This window comes from Rhagoletis pomonella, unplaced genomic scaffold (genome assembly GCF_013731165.1).
Source record: "Rhagoletis pomonella isolate Grant_MI unplaced genomic scaffold, Rhpom_1.0 Rhpom_scaffold_00006, whole genome shotgun sequence".
NCBI lineage: Eukaryota > Metazoa > Arthropoda > Insecta > Diptera > Tephritidae > Rhagoletis > Rhagoletis pomonella.
The window spans coordinates 33,362,720-33,379,821 of NW_023458560.1; the positions used below are offsets into that span (position 1 = coordinate 33,362,720).

General features: G+C 36.9%; 1 protein-coding gene across 2 annotated transcripts in view; it reads left to right on the forward strand.

Moving 5' to 3' along the window:
• LOC118740596 overlaps positions 1-17,102 on the forward strand; it is a gene marked incomplete at its 5' end in the record, with an annotated part of 54,404 nt that overhangs the window by 28,035 nt on the left and 9,267 nt on the right. Inside the window, 1 exon segment of one of the 2 annotated variants that reach the window (XM_036472196.1) lies at positions 5,093-5,200. Within the exon segment in view, the coding sequence (XP_036328089.1) occupies positions 5,093-5,200 (108 nt within the window). 2 annotated transcript variants of the gene reach the window in all.

The window sequence follows — 17,102 nt, forward strand, 5'->3', positions numbered from 1 at the left end:
GTACATGCAACTCATTTGCTATCAGCCTGGAAGTTAAATACCCCTTCCAGTAGAGATTCAGTCCGCCGAGGAATCGGTGTGTTAAAGCTTATGAGTTCTTTGTTCATAGCTGGTTGGTTTTTATTATTTTAAAATGAATATATATTTGATTTAATTTGATTTTTAGGATACTTATTTATTTTTTTTTAGTTTTTTAGTTAAATTTTATTTAAATTTTTTAGATTTTATTGCGTATAAAATAAAAAAATATTTATTTTATTAAATTCGTTTACTTTTTAAAAATTTATTTTATTTATTTTTTCTGTTTTTTTTTAATTCAATTTCTCATTCTTTTGTTAGTTTCATTTTTTATTAATTTTTAGATTATGTTGTTTTAAAAAGAAAAAATATATTTTTTTTAGTTCATTTAATTTTTAGGATCTTATGCAGTGTTTTAATTGCTTTTTTTGTGTTTCTTTTTTAGTTTTAAAGAAAGAAAAAAAATTATATATGTATATAAAAAACTGATTGCTAAACTAATAACCTGTTTTATAAGGCCCAGCTTTATATACAAAGAGGCGGGCCAATATAATTCTATCTCTTGAAATCAAGCGTGGATTTACGACATTCCCATTGCCAGAATAACGACTTGTAATCTGAACAAGAAAAAAAAACAATATTATTTACTTCTTCTTGGGTAAAGGGTTTTGGCTTTCCTTTGAAATCGCAGCACTGTTTACAAAAAATTTTGGTTATCCGCGGCTTGTGGATAAATCATTATTCCATTTGAAGTAGGCAAAATAAGAACTTTTTAAAATCTGTTGCAGGTTCTGGGAACTTTTCAACTGTGTATTCACCACATATATAACGAAATACATTTGCCTCATTGAAATAACTCGACACCAAACAAATTGTTCTATATTGTTGACCTCTGTTATTAATGCTTTTCATACAATAAAAATAAGTGTGTTGAAAAGTTTAAAAAAAATTTACCTACATAAATATGTATGTATGTAGGCAAGTACAAATTTTTGGCCTCGCACCAAAGGGAAGTTAATTAAAGAAAAGAGAAATAAATTTCACTTCAGGTGAAGCATTTTTCATACATACACAAATACATATGTATATTAAATGCAATAAATCATGAAATCTACGCCACAATTGCAATGTACACGTATTTGAGCTTGGTTTGGTTTTGCGTGGCTTGGCGTTGGTGTTAATTGTTCGTTCCACACTTCATTTATAAATCTGCTTTGTTTTCTCGTGCCGCCAATTTATTCGCCACCTAAAATTGTTTGCTTCACTCGCGCGTACACACCATTTTACTCGTATATCCTATTTTACTGCTGAAACTTTTTGTTTTATTTCATTAATTTTATTTTGCTTTCACATGCTTATACTGTATGTATGTAAATTTGTAAGGGCGTAGCCAGGTAGGATCATCATGGGTAGCGGTCCTCCTTCAAACTTATAAGATGAATAAATTACATATGATGAAATAAATTATGAGATGATTAAAAAAATTGATAATAAAAAGAAAAACAAATTGTGAGTTCGTAACTATGCTCTACATTTCCACATGAGGCCTACGTTATTCTGTGCTGATACATTGAAGCAAGCGCAGCATTCTTTTTCGTCAAACTACCTGTGTCGCTATTCTTATTTTCGCGCCGCAGTCCTGCCTCTGTTTTCTTATTTTTAAATATACAAACCTCTCTTTTTCCTACCTTTTTGTCGCGGAACAGCTCAATAGTGGCGCGGTTAATTGGCTTCAGGGTGGCTTGGAATAAAGCAACTGTTGCTGAACCTTGAACCGGAGGAACTCAGCATCACTGCAGTAAAAGGCTGTCCACAGGGAGGAGGGCTATCTCCACTGTTGTGGTATATACTGGCTGATGATTAAGTCCCTAAAAGAATATCAAGACCATGAAAGAACCATTAGGGACTTGATGCAAGACGCCCTAAGCATAACTTACAATTGGTGTGGGAAAGAGAGATTGTCCATAAATCCCAATAAAACTACAATCGTAACTTTCACTAGAAAAATTAAGCTATTCTTTCCAGATCTAAACATAAATGATACTGATTCCCCTAAGGGAGGAGGTCAAATATCTAGGCATAACTCTGGATCGAAAACTCACTTCGGAGAGATATCGTAAATCTATTACTAACATAGCAACAAAATAGTTGTTTACCACTTAAGAGATTTGTGAGAAAAATATGGGAGTTCAATCCCAAAATGACTTATACTCAGATGTTCAAACACACAATAGTGTACGGGGTACTCGTATGGTGTAAAGTCAAACAACAGATATTAAAAAATTGTGCAAGATCCAGCGACTTGCATGTCTATCTGAAGCAGGGCCGATGAAAGGAACACCCGCTGCATGTATGGAAGCCCTACTCAAACTTACACCCCTTCATGTAGTAACACAAGAGGACACAGCAACACAAGCATTCATGCTACATAGGAAAAATATATTCAGACAAGGCAACCTTGTCGGCCAGCTAGAAATTTTAAAGGGAAAGGAGGTCAACACGGTAAAAATCCTGTTCTCACACCAAATTGATCCGATACTTAGCTCTACGAAGAGGCACAAGATCATATTGCCCACTCCTGAAGATTGGAGCAGAAACCCCGCGTGGCTGCACGATGATTCACAAAAATTATATACTGATAAATCGATGGGCGATTCCGTACATATTTTCCCTTAAGTGAAGACGCAATGATATTCCAGGCGGAACTTGCTGCTATACTTGAGACCACCCACGTCTTTTTAAACAAGCAATATGTCAGAACAAAAATCTCCATATTTTGGGATAGCCAATCTCTCCAGGAAGCTCTAGATAGCTACAGCTCTAGATAGCTCTCATCAAAAACCCTTATAGAGTGCCATAGAGCAATAAATGATTTAGCCACGTAGAATGAGGTTTTATTAATCTGGGTGTCATGCCAAGCTATAAAAAGGGGAGACATACCTTTTGTTGGACCTAGCCCATTTTTTGTATTCAACCACAACGACATCAAAAGGGACCTCAACAAGTGGACAATATCCTGCACTGCTAGCCATGGCGACAAGCTGGAGGGACACCATCACTCAAAGAAGTTCCTTTGCTTAAGTGACAAAAGAACTCAATCTGCGCTCTGCTAACTAGCACTAACTGGCACTTTACGTAAAACAAACACATGCACATACTTGGCCTCTCTAGTACAGACATTTTCAGATTCTGTGGTGAAGAAGAGGAATCAGTAATTACCACAACGCTAGCTCATCGACTACTAGGACGACTACACACTCAGCGATATTGACTCAATGCAGATTTCGCAGCAGGGTTTAATATAATTCTTGTGTATACTAAATAACTAAAGTTGAAATAGGGGACATTAGGGCGGTAGTAGCAAACCTGCAGAGGTATGAAGAGATTGGGTGATGGATTCCCACTGCTCATTTTTATCCCGTCGATGAGAAATTTCTTCTTCGTTATAAGGCCCAACCATCAGTTGGGTAGAAGCGCCTTTCCTATGGAGGGCCTTGATATTTCAAGCGCATATCAGTAATGGAGAAAATAGAGATCTGGTACTCTTCACTAGGAAATACAAGATTCCGAACTGGTTTAAGCCTAAGCTGGATGGAGTGATCCTACCAGTGAAGTAAAGCACCAAGTATCTCAGAATAATACTGGATAGTAAGCTGTCGTTGCGTTTCAATGTAGAGAAGTGGCCTCCGTGGCATTCTATGCATGCATAAAGATGATTACCTTCTCTTTCTCATAGGATCATTAGGGAGATAGTAAGGCCGATACTGTTCCATGCGGTATTGGCTTGGTGGCCGGCAATGGATAAGAAAACATTTCCTAGAAACATGACAGACACTTAGCATTAAACCAACGGCAGCAGTGTATACCACGTTGTAGCACCTCTTGGCGGTGGACCTATCGGCCAAGAAAATAGCGTCATAAACTTCCACCAGGCTTCATGTTACGGGTCTGTTTGCCTGCAGGTCCTACGGTCACAGTAGTATAGCGTCAAATTTACTCGGACGAATTGACTATGTGATTCCGGATTGGCACTTTGAAACGAACTTCGAAGCAACTATAGCGGCCGAAGGCTAGCTTAATGGCATGAAAAGTGCTGGCTCGGCCTCAATAAATCCTATAAGCTGACAAAATAATAAGATGGGCGGCATAGCTACTGAATAGCGATCTAGCAAACAAGCAGGTTAGTCTTTATACATATCTACAGTCAGGCTGCGATAAATTCGCTACTATCGCACAGCCTTTCCGTAGAAGTGTGGCGCAGTCCAGAGAAGCTCTGGATTACCAATAATGAAGTACATCGACATTGGGTTCCGGGACACACCGGCATTGCGGGAAACGAGAAGGCAGACAGGCTTGCCAAAGAGGGCGCTTCGTCGGAAACCATGCTGATAGAGGAAATGCCGATTTCCCTCCAAGAGATTAATTGGGAACACAACCTGTCCGTGATGGGGAAAGCGCAGAAGACATGGAACAAAACGCAAGGCTGCAAGGTGTTCAGGATTATGTCCTTTCCCTCAAGAGAGATGACGCTAGGTTACCGGTAGGTATTCTAATGGGACATTGCCTGCTGGCAACGCGCGCCTTTAAACTGGCTCTGACCAATGAGAATATATGTAGAAGGCCTGCTGAATTCGTATCTGTGCTTTGCTCAATTTGCTCGAAATTTTGAGGGTATACGAGTCAAACGGACCTCAGATTCGGATTCAGCGGGCCGAATAACACGTCGATAGGAGGTTCTGGTTAAATGCGCACACAACTTTTTTTTGTGCCGGTGTAATTTAAGAGTTCGCTGAAAATCCGAGGCGTACTTCTACTTAAGTAGTTAGTATAAAAATGGTTTAACAAAAAAATGAAAAAATAATGTATTTATTGAAATATTTACCTTTGCCCCACTAAATTACCTCCTGGCTACGCCCTTATGTACGTATTTTGTACATGCTACTGCTGCTTGCGCTTTTATTTTATTTTAATTTATTTGTTTCTGTTGTGTTTTGTTTTTTTTTTTGTTTTGTTTTGTGTGCTGCTTTGGCGAATTTTTTCCACTGTGCCGCACTCACTCGCACTACCACCGCAGGGTGTTGAATCGACTTTTTTCCCCAGTCGCATGAAAAAGTATCCGAGTGGTTTGTTAACTTCAATACCAGCGATGGATTTATCCGTTATACCCAACACAATACTGATGGTAATGTACACAGAAAAAAAAGAAGAAAGCAAACACACACACACACACACAAATAAAGAGTACAAGTGATTGGCATGCAGTTATGTGCATGTTTATTATGCAGGTGTAGGTAGTTGTAATGGCAATCGTAGTTGTAGTTGTTGTGGTAGTGTATTTTGCTGTTGCACGTTGCTGGTTGCGCATTGCATGCATCGTTTGGCAATTGCATTTATGCGGCGGCTTGCAGGTGCGCGCATAGCTGTAGGTCTGTATTTGGCCATGTCGTCCATTAGCTGCCGCCAAAGTAACATTTTCTTTTTTTGTATTTTTTTAACTTTTTTTAAATGTATATAGTTTGTTTGTTGAAATACATTGTGAGTATTTACATATATTTTTTGTTGTTTTGCATGTCATCGGGGAATATTTTTGAGTGCAGAAATGCCGGCTTTAGAAGCCGTGTGCGACAATACCTGCGGTTTGTTATTTTCTGAATTTGTTTTTTTTTTGTCCATTTGCAATTCTTAATAAATATTTTACCATTGAAATTCAAAACAACTTCCTTTGCTACGCGTTTGCATATTGAGTGCAAATTTGAAATTGCAATATTTTTAAGCAAAATTTGTACTCCCTTTTTTGATAAATTTTTATACATACATACATGTGCATTTATGTACGCATGTATATACATATGTTACTTGTTTGCAATGCATTTGCATATGTGTACGTACTTTAATGTACTCTACTACTTGCACATGAAGTTCAATAAATGCTTTGAAAAGCGTGCAACTTTCTTTTCGAGTGCCTATACAAAAATATTTACTGGTGTGTACGTACATAAAAATGTATGTATGTACATTAGAGCGTGCCGGAAAAAAGTTTGCCGTACACCCCTGAGTCGAATTTAGTTTTGGAGGGCAATTTCGAAATTTTTTCCCAGAGACATAACTGTTATAAGAGAAAATAATAAAAATTAATTGATAATTATTATAGTAAGATAAAAAGATTTCTAGCCATCTACATATAACTAATATTCGAAGACTTATATTGGAAGTATTCATATAACGCGATTAACTAAATTTATAATTTCATCACGTTTGTGATGTTAGATGAATACCCCTATTTTAAAAGTATTTTCCTAATAATTATCAGCGAGATAAATTTTTTAAGTCTTCAACGACTTTTTTTTGGACTTACATTAGGGGTGTTCTCGATCCGTTGCTTTCTGTCTAGCACGGTGCATAGATAGCTGAAATAACATGATTGTATAATTTGGTTGTTGTTTTAACACATGTAACGGATCGAGAATACCCCTATTAAAAAAGTCTTTTCATCATAGTTAAAAGTGAGAAAGTTTTTTATGTCTTAAAGGACAGGACTTGTTCAGTACTTTCCGGTACTATTTCGGTACTTTTTCGGGACTACTTCCGAATTAGTCCAGAACTGCGCCCGAACTGCGTTCTAACGAGTCTCGAAATGAATCCCAATAGTTCCCCAACTTGTTCCGAAATGATCCCGAACTAGCCCCGAAATGGTACAAAACAAGTCCTTTCCTTAAAGACTAAAACAAAAGACTTTTATAATAAATAAATTTATAAAAATATATCTTGCGCACTATTATTGGATACGGAAAGAATTTTATAATATAAGTAAGTCTCAAAATAATATGTAACACATAATACAGTGAAACAAACTTCAAAAAGTTGGAGGTGATGTGCATCGAACCAACAGCATTGGATTAAGCTGGTCAAATAATGCAAAAATACCAAAGGATTTGCAAAAGTTGGTTACCATTTCGTTTGCCTGCAGCAGGCTTTTTTTTGGAAGAACATGAACATTGAGCTGAAGGCTGGTAGAGTGGCTCTACCGTATGATCGTCCGTCCATCTTACGTACCACCCTTATGTAACTTTTGCTAAGAATGTATTTTCAATATTCTTGTAGAACTACTAAACAAATATTTTATAGCCCAATGCCCATAGTTGTCACCGAAAAATGTTACAGTGCGACCCGTAGGTTCGGCCCAAACATTTTTTTCCCAAATTGCCTTGCAAAAATACTTCAGACTTAGAGTTGTACGGCGATTTTTTTTTTTGTTTGGATTTAAGGTAGTACAGTCTAATATATGTTTGTGCATACAAACACACACGCCATACTCGACTTCTTTTGCAACAAAGCGTTTTTATAGAGAGCACTTGAGAAAGTGTTTCGCGTTGGTGCGTTGTCTTCTTGAGCACACTTGACTTCGTTTTTATGAAAGCGTCAAGTTTTTTTTTTCTTCATTGAAAAGCAACTTTGCTATTTCGTGCGTGTTTGGAGGTATAAAAAAACCAGTGTACGAAAATAAACTATATTGTACGTTACTATTTCGTTTCGTTTATTACTTTAACAGTTCGGTACAATACTAAACAAAACGGCTGAGTTCACTTTGGCGATAGTACACTACAGTAGTTTAGTAGTTACAGACGAAACAACAAACGAAATGAATCGTGCAGGGAAAATATATTTATGTATGCACATATATGCAATAAACAAATACAAAACGAATGGCTGCAATGAATAAAAAAAATAAAAATGATTTTTAATTGAATTGGATATGAAAATTTACAGAAAAAATTATTTTTAATGTAATTGAAACGTTTGCATACATATAAAACGTACCCTATGGTACAATTGTCACAAACGAAAAGCAAACGTTTCTCGTTGGGGAAAATGACAGAAAATCTTACAATTTGTTTCTAACTATTTACAAAACTGTACAAAACCACAAATGATATGATGATCGATGAGCAAATGGGAATTGTTTTGTACAGTTTATTTTCGTACCCTGAAAAAAAACAGATTGTGTTTTGGTTTGAAATTTTCATTCGAAGTATTTTTTAACAAAGGGCTTTATGTGATATGCCATATTTGTGGCTCCTATATTGTTTATTTATTTTAGCGTACGCTATAAGCATATATTGTATTTCACCAGTCCCTCACCGTGCTGAGTATATGCAAAGATTTCCGAAATTTCTATCAATTTCCAGTTGCAGTGTAATATAATTTTTAATAAAAGAAAATATTTCAAACAATTATTTTATAGCTGTTAAGTATCAATTAAACGTTACTAAAAGTCTGAAAGAATTTTAAATTTAATTTTCGGAGGCGGAATAATGCCAACCCAGGTTAAAATACTTAAACCCGTATTAAATCTTTTTGCATCCTCAGGTGATTTTTTTGTGTTTTTAGAATAAATGGAAATAAAGGGTTAAAATTCATATCGGAACGAAATACCTACATAGTTTGGATGCATATAGTAAAATTTCACAAGGAATAATTTTGCAGAAAATTCTTACCCATTAGCTTTCTCACGAAAGGGTCGTTTTGACCACTTCTTTCGGTAAGTTTAGATACAATGGAATTTGGGCGGTCGTTGGAAGGTTAAAATGTTGTAGAAAGCCATTTTCCGGATTAGTATTTTTGATAAAGACGCATCGCAGTGGCTAAATGAATGTTGCATATTTTAAGGGGGCATATTTGTTTTTTTTTATGGACTTTTACGTCCTTTGTATAAAGATTTTTTCTGAGAATACCTCTATTCAGACTTTCTAAAAAACGACCCACTACTACTAACATAATGTGTAAGCGCCAATCTACTTATTATTATCTCTAATTTTTACAAATTTGTTACTTATTCTAAAAATATTCAGTAAAAAAATTACAAAAATTTAATATGGCCATAAAAAATTTTTGCCCTGAGAATGGAAAAAGATATGGAAGCTTTACTATAAGGGTCACGGTTTAAGACCTGAGTTGGAGTCATTCTGCCCCCAAAAATGTTGTTGTTGTTGCAATCTTGAGATAAGCTTAGTATCCAGCTCTCATGAAAAGTAAAATCGAAAAGTAAGAGCGCATCAGCAGAGCAACGGGGCAATTCTGGATAACATGGTATCTAAAAAGTTTTGCGTAAGGCAAACGAAGGACAGATGGGTTTGAAAGATAGCGCAAAAGACTTTTCTTATTCTTGTAAAAAAGTCTAAGAAAAAAGCTCTCTCATTCACCACTGGTGGTGAAAATCTATTTTGAGAGAAATCACTTGCATATCATTTATGCAGTGATCGGACTTCTACCACATTGTGGTAGATCTGCCACTTTTCTGAGCATCTACCACATCTACCACTCAAGGTTTGAAATCTACCACATATTCGAGTTTTTGTGTGGTTTTATTTTTGCTCGACATAATTTTCTTAATTTTAAGAGCAAAAATTGTCCAACACTAAACAGTATATGGTAACAAGGATGATATAATACAAGATTCCGCATTCCCGGCGACGATGAAATTTCTGAAGTAAAAGCAAACAAAGCCGAATGGGAGGATAAAATAAACTGTAAAATAGTAAATTTTCTCAGTAATAAATTTTTCGACAGAAAACGTGGTTTTATTGTGTTAAATTGCAAAATATATGATTTATAAAAAAGAATTAAAAACGAAAATGTTAAAAAACGGCATTTTTTGTGAAAGTATTAGCAAATTTAAGTGTATCTAAAGTTTCTGAGGCGTTGTTTACTTTTACTTGAGAATTGTCAAAATCGGAAAATCCCAATTAGCTGTTTCTGGAGCGTGCCTCATTTGTTCGCTACTTCGTGATGTGATAAAAAGAAAAGCTGGCAGCACTCCACAAGGTTGCAGAGATTTCTTAAAATATGTTCGAAAAATATCTTGATATGGAGGGAACTGCTTTACAGTGTCAAGGAAAAAAATTGCCAAAATTCAACGCAATTTTTAGCAACCTCAATCTTGCACTTTTCTATACTAAAATTAATTTTTTTTAGAGTCTAACTAAAAAGTTTGCAATTAGGTGAAACCTCGCAGAATTTTTTTTAATTTTTGTACAAAGTTTGATCCAAACCCAGAGATCTACCACATTTTTTTGAAATCCACCACATTTTTTTCCAGATTCTACCACACAGAATTTTTTTAAAGTCCGATTACTCCATTTATGTAGTTCGCGTCGCTCCGACAGTCGCAATGCCCGAGTGAGCAGAGCACTGGCGTGCAATTCGAGAGATCTGAGTTCGAGTCTTGTTTTTTTTTGAGTTTTAATATTTTCAACAGAAAAATATACAAGTTTTAGTTTTGCTTAATTTTTAGAAACTATTTTATGTATTTGTTTTCTTTTTATACCTTAGTTTTTTCTTTATTAATTTAATTGTTTTTTTATTTTTTATATGCTATTCTTTTAAAGCGGATATAATTTTTTGACTTCATTTATTTTTTATGAACTGGTTTATTTATTTTTTTAATTAAAATTCTTTCTATTTTTAGTTAATTTTTTTACTTTTTAGATTTTATTGTCTAAGGGCCGTTTTCTTATGTAACCTTTAACTTTAAAGCTCACTTTATATTTAAAGGTTACATTGGTTTGCAACCAAGAAACATACTACGTCAAATACCGATAATAGAAATGCTTTACTTTAGACATAACTATATATTTGAAAGCTATCTTTAAATATTAAGTGAGCCTTCAAGTAAAGGTTTCTTGAAAAAAAACGGTCCTAAAAAGATAAATCTGTTTTTATTTCATAAAATTTTTAGCAACATATTTTATTTATTTTTATTTTTTAATTCTACTTGATTTCCTTTTATTAATTTCATTTTCTTTTAATGTTTAGATTTTATTGTTTTAAAAAGCATTTTTTTTTTAATTTTTTATGATATTTTTTGTTTCCTTTGAATTTATTTTTCCACTTTTTGATTTTGTTTTAAACAGAAATTTCTTTATATTCTGTTTAATTTGATATTACAATTTCTTTCTTCTTGATTTATTTTTTACTTTCCTAATTTAATTTTTAGATTTTATTATTTTAAAAAGAAGAATAAATATATATATATATATATGCTTAAATTCATTTAATTCTTAAAAATATTTTTATTTTTGCTTGCTTTATTTTCCTTTATATTTTTAATTAGATTTTCTTTTATTTATTAATACTTACTGTTAATTTTCTTTTAATTAAATATGATTTTTGAAAAACTTATTGCTAAGAGAGGAACAGCTGAACGCCAAAGGTGCGTTCACACCGATAGCGGAGCCGAGCCCAGCGGAGTCGTGCCGAGCTTAGTGAAGCTTTCAAACTGCTGTAGGTAAATGAAAGTGTTCATACAGCAAACTTTTTCAGATGCGTTTTAGAGCTGAAAGTAAAGCAGTTTTTGATTTTAAATTTTCTATTAAATTTTTCAGATTCATGACGATATTGCAAAGAAGATATTAACATTTTCAAACAAAAACGAATTTATCAACTAATTTTTTTAACAAAATTGAGCAAATATTTTCTCGGATTTTAACTGACGGTAAGTTTTGTGGTATCTTTGCAGCCGAGCTCATGAGAAAAGCTCTGCTCCGCTTCATTCAGTGTGAATGTGGTCGAGCGGTATAATAAAATTTGCTAGTCACTCTCTTGGCTGCTGAAGTACGAATGTTTTATTCAATTTCTCATCCTTTCTCTTATGTCTTATTCGTGTACTTAATTAGGGATGGTACAACTACGAAAATGTGGTACAAGTTTGAAGATACGAAACAATAAATATAGTGTTGTGTAAAGAGAGAAATAAATTACTTATAATTTAATGTATGCTGTTGACTGTTCAAAATTTATGAGATTTTTATAAAATGTTTTGAAGGGACCACCACAGTACCCCCTTCCTAGAATTCCTGCTAGGAATTTTGCAGGAAGGCGACTCGTCTTAGTGATTTAACGCTGCTCGATGTTACAGTTGCGGCTCTTTGTTTATTTGTTGTTTCATCGGCGATGAAGTACGCTGGTTTGAGACGGTCAACTGAAATTACAACGTTTTTACCTTTTATAATAACTGTGAAAGTTTTGCTGTTTTTTGCGGCGATTTTGTATGGTCCATCATAAGGCTCTGTCATTGAAGGTTTAACTCTGTCGTTTCGTACATAGACGTGCGTTGATGCCATCAAATTCTTGTTGACGAAGGGTGTGCTTGGAGAATGCCATGTAGTTTCAACTGGGCGGATATTTTGCAGATGGGTGCGTAGCTTATCAGCGAAAACAGAGTTAGGTCGCACGCGGTTGCTCGAAGTGAAAAATTCGCCTGGCAGTCGCGTCGGGGAACCAAACAACATTTCCGATGCCGAAGACTTGATGTCGTCTTTTACAGCATTCCGCAGGCCAAGTAAAGTTAAACCTAAGTTGTCGACCCATTCATCTTTACCTGTAGCGAGAATCGCGGTTTTGAACGTGCGATGCCATCGCTCAACTAAGCCATTTGCCTGTGGATGGTATGGCGACGTACGCTCGCGCTGTGTTCCTAGTATGTGGAGCATTTCGGTGAACACGTTTTATTCGTATTGGGCTCCTTGGTCAGTTACAATTTCCCTTGGCGCTCCATAGCGACCCACCCATTCATTTAAGAAAGCTCGGCAGACGGTTTCGGCCTGAATATCGGTAAGAGGAATGGCCTCCGGCCACCTAGAAAACCGATCGAGGAACGTTAAGCAATAGCGAAAGCCATGGCATAGTGGTAATGGTCCAATTATGTCCACGTGGACTACTTCAAATCGTTGATTAGGCATCTCCATACGTACCAACGGTGCCCTGTTGTGTCGGTGAACTTTGCTGCGGCTGCAACGTCCACACGCTCGAACGAACTCCTTGCAGTCCTTTCGCATGCTTAACCACACGAATCGTTGTGAAACCATTCTAAGCGTCGCGTTCGCACCTGGGTGTGCGAGATCGTGCAGTGTATGTAAAACTTGATGCCGGAAGTCATACGGAACTACCGGCCTGATATTGCTTGTGGAGATGTCACAAAGCAGTTGGGCTTGAGTACCTGGTATCTCGAAATGTTTAAATTTGAGCGAATGATTTCTCTTACCATGTATCAGCGCGTTAATGTCATCATCAGTTCGCTGCGCAGTGGCCATATCAAGGTAGTTGATTGCGGTTATAGTGTTGATACGAGATAGCATATCAGCCGTTTGGTTTGCAGATCCAGGTATGTGACGGATGTCAGTTGTGAACTGGCTTATGTAGTCCAAGTGTCGGATTTGGCGAGGTGATCCTTTTTCCGGGCGTTGACTAAAGGCATAGACTAACGGCTTGTGGTCGGTAAAAATGGTTGTAACGTTGGCTTCGATCATGAATTGGAAATGCTTGACGGCTAAGTAAACGGCCAACAACTCCCGGTCGTACGTGGAGTACCGCTTTTCAGTATCAGAGAGACGTCGTGAAAAATAGCCTAAGGGCTGTGGCTCGTTGTCAACCAGCTGATGCAGTACGGCCCCTACGGCGATGTCCGAAGCATCGGTGGTTAGTTGCAATTCAGCACCAATCTTTGGGTAGGCCAAAGTAGCGGCACTAGCCAGGTCTTTCTTGCATTCATCAAACGCGGCAACCGCTGCTTCGTTCCATTCGATAGGAGATCTGTCGTTGCGTGTATTGCCGTTGATAAGTTTCTGCAAAGGCGCTTGACGCTGCGCAGCATCATAGCTGAAATACAATGCCGGCGAACGGCGAACTCACCACAGCGAAATTCGCGCTGTCAAAATTAGAACACCCGCAAGCATATGAAATTGAACACAGCCAAAGCGAAATGCGAAGTTCGCTTGGCGGCGTTTCATGGCGATAGATTTATTTCTATCGCTCTGCTGGGCGATGACAGCTGTGCGTGCCAAAGGTGGCCGTATTTGTTTTGTGCTTTCAAAGTTTAAAAAGAAAACAACCTAAACACGATTTTTTTCTTGGTGTTTGAAAAATATAGTTGTGGATTCGTTAAATCTGGCTTGAAACAAATTATTTATAATAATCTTTCTTTGTTTTACATTTATATTTGTTATCATTTCCTCATTTCTAAATAGGGTTTAGTTTTTTTCTAAATATGGTCACCCAAATTATAAAGGCGACCAAATGGGATCAGCTGTTTTCGCTACCGCTCTAATTCTGTTTAAGTAGGCGAAATAGTTGGGCGAACGGTGAACGACAGCATCGCCCAATTCGGCGAAGTTTGCCGTTCGCCGGTATTGTATTTCAAGCATCAGGCAGAAATTTCCTATAGAAGTTGACGGTTGCTATGAAACTCTTCAATTCCTTTGCGATAGTTGGCCTTCGTACCCGCAATATGGCTTCTATTTTTTCGGGCAAGGGACGAATCCCCTCTTTGGTGATGAGGTGACCCAAAAACCTGATATGAGTTTTTCCAAACTCACATTTCGACGGATTTATCGTCAAGCCCGTCTTTCGTAGTCGCTCAAATACCAACCGAATGTGTTGGTTATGTTCTGAAATGCTCGATGAGGCGATGCATATGTCGTCCACATATGGAAAGACGAAGTCTAATCCACGTAGCGTTCCAAGTACTAGGCGCTGAAAAGTTTGCGCTGCATTTCTAAGCCCGAATGTCATGTGCGTGAACTCAAACAGGCCAAAGGTGTCACTATGGCTGTTTTTTTTACATCTTCGGGTCTGACTGGCACCTGATGAAAGGCGCGCTGCAGGTCAATTTTTCCGAAAACCGTTTTTCCAACGAGTATCGCAGTGCAATCGTGTATGAATGGGATCGGGTATCTGTCGGGCACGGTTATTTTGTTGAGCGCCCGGTAGTCCCCACATGGTCGCCAGCCACCGTCTGGCTTTCGAACCATGTGGAGTGCGCTGGCCCAGTTACTTTTGGATGGACGACATACACCGATTCGCATCAAATACTCGAACTCGGCTTTGGCTGCAGCAAGCTCTTCCAGGTCCAGCTTTCGTACACGAGCGTTCACAGGTTGACCAGATGTTTATATGACGTGATGAACATCAGTATTAACTGGTCTGCGATCCGAAGTCATCTCTGTGAGGTCTTTGAAGTCCGCCAGCAACTTTGCGAACGGATCGTTATTATCGAATGCCTTAATCTGCATATTCAACCCGGTGCGAATAGTGCACGGCACTTCGAGGTTCGTAGTTTTGTCTATTAATTTGTTTCTTTTCAAATCAATGGTTAAATCGTAGTGGCGGATAAAATCGCTGCCGATTATCGGTGTGCTTACGTCAGCTACCATGAAGCTCCACTCAAAGTTCCACTTCTGACACCAATGTGGTCGAGCGGTATAATAAAATTTGCTAATCACTCTCTTGGCTGCTGAAGTACGAATGTTTTATTCAATTTCTCATCCTTTCTCTTATGTCTTATTCGTGTACTTAATTAGGGATGGTACAACTACGAAAATGTGGTACAAGTTTGAAGATACGAAACAATAAATATAGTGTTGTGTAAAGAGAGAAATAAATTACTTATAATTTAATGTATGCTGTTGACTGTTCAAAATGTATGAGATTTTTATAAAATGTTTTGAAGGGACCACCACATGAACACCCGGAGATTCGCTTCGATCCGCCTTTCTTCGCTCTGCACTGCTCGGCTTTCTGTGTGAACGCACCCTAACAGCCAGTTTCACCAAACTGTTTAAGTGGAAATTAAATTTAATTTAATTTTGTATTTAGTTCTCATTTAAATAATTTTCAGTTTCAATAAACTATTTATTTAAGTGAGTAAAAAGTGGTTGTAAAAAAGACTAGGCCAGTGAAAGCTTTCATTTGTACTGAAAGCTTTTAAAAGCTTTGGCACGCTGTGTTGTAAAAGCAGGGCTGGTATACAAGTAAGCAGCAGGTACACAATGATCAGGTGATTAAACGTGTAACACCTCTGAGTGTGGTTATTCTGATTTAATTTTTATTTAAGTGAAGAGCATAGGTCACTTAAATCAAAACTAAAATTGATTGGTGAAGCCGAAAATTCGAAAATTAAAGTAATTTTCACTTAAATAATTTGGTGAAACTGGCTGTTAGACCTCCTCGTTAGCATATTTGTCAATTAGTATTTCGAAATACGGTAAATAGCTTTCAAGACAGTTGCCAGAATTGACAATTGTCTAACGAAAGACTTTTGCCTTTCTAAAGACTGTGGTGAGTTGAAGGACAGTTGCCAGAATTGCCCTCCAAGTCTTCATCGCTCCTGTTATGACAATGCAAATAATTCGGTGCAATTAACTCAATTTTGTACTTGTATTTCTTTGTGTACCCTTAGTGGATGGGGGTGCTCAAAAAATTTAAGTAACTGAGCCAACCTCGTTTTCGGAATAGCAAAAAATACTTCAACCCAAAATTATTTTGTGGTACTAAACTTACAACAGAGCAATGATACAAACATACAGCTGAGCATACGAACTTTTCGTTCGTAGTCCTGTGGGGAAAATCTCTAGTTCTGAACTGGTGCGCTTCTAGTACATTTAGACCCATTACTGGTTCGCGATAAATCTGTTTTGCATGCAAGCAACAGCCGAATTTAAAATGGCGATGTCCTAGGAAGTGTCAATCGCCCCCCGCTGCAACCCTTTTTCGATAGTTCCGAAATACTCCTATATTCTATAGTTCCGAACCAGTTCTAAAATCGACATACGAAAGAAAAAAGTATCATGATTTTTCAATATTTTTGGTCCTTCCGTGTGTGCGATTTTAAGTTATTTTGAAAGAAATGTGTTTTCGATTTGAAATTAAATTTGTTTGAATGATTGTAAGAAATGTACGTTTACATACCTTTAGCTGTAGCTAAGGCTGCCAGACGTCCCGGTTATCCCGGACATGTCCCGGTTTTAGACTATTTGTCCCGGTGTACCGGTCCAACCATAAAATGTCCCGGGTTTCGTTTAAGTGTCCCGGTTTTCGATTTGATTGCACAAAGTTTGCATAAAAATGACTACACTGAGAGAAAAACGCGTTGTAATATTAAGAAAAATTTTATGAATTTACTGGGGGAAATAACGCATAGTAAACATGAATTTTTTTTATTTGATTATCGTTTTGAAATGTTCGTACTTATGTAAAAACAAACTAAACATTTGAATGCACATATACATGTCTGGCTGTAGCGGAGTGCACGA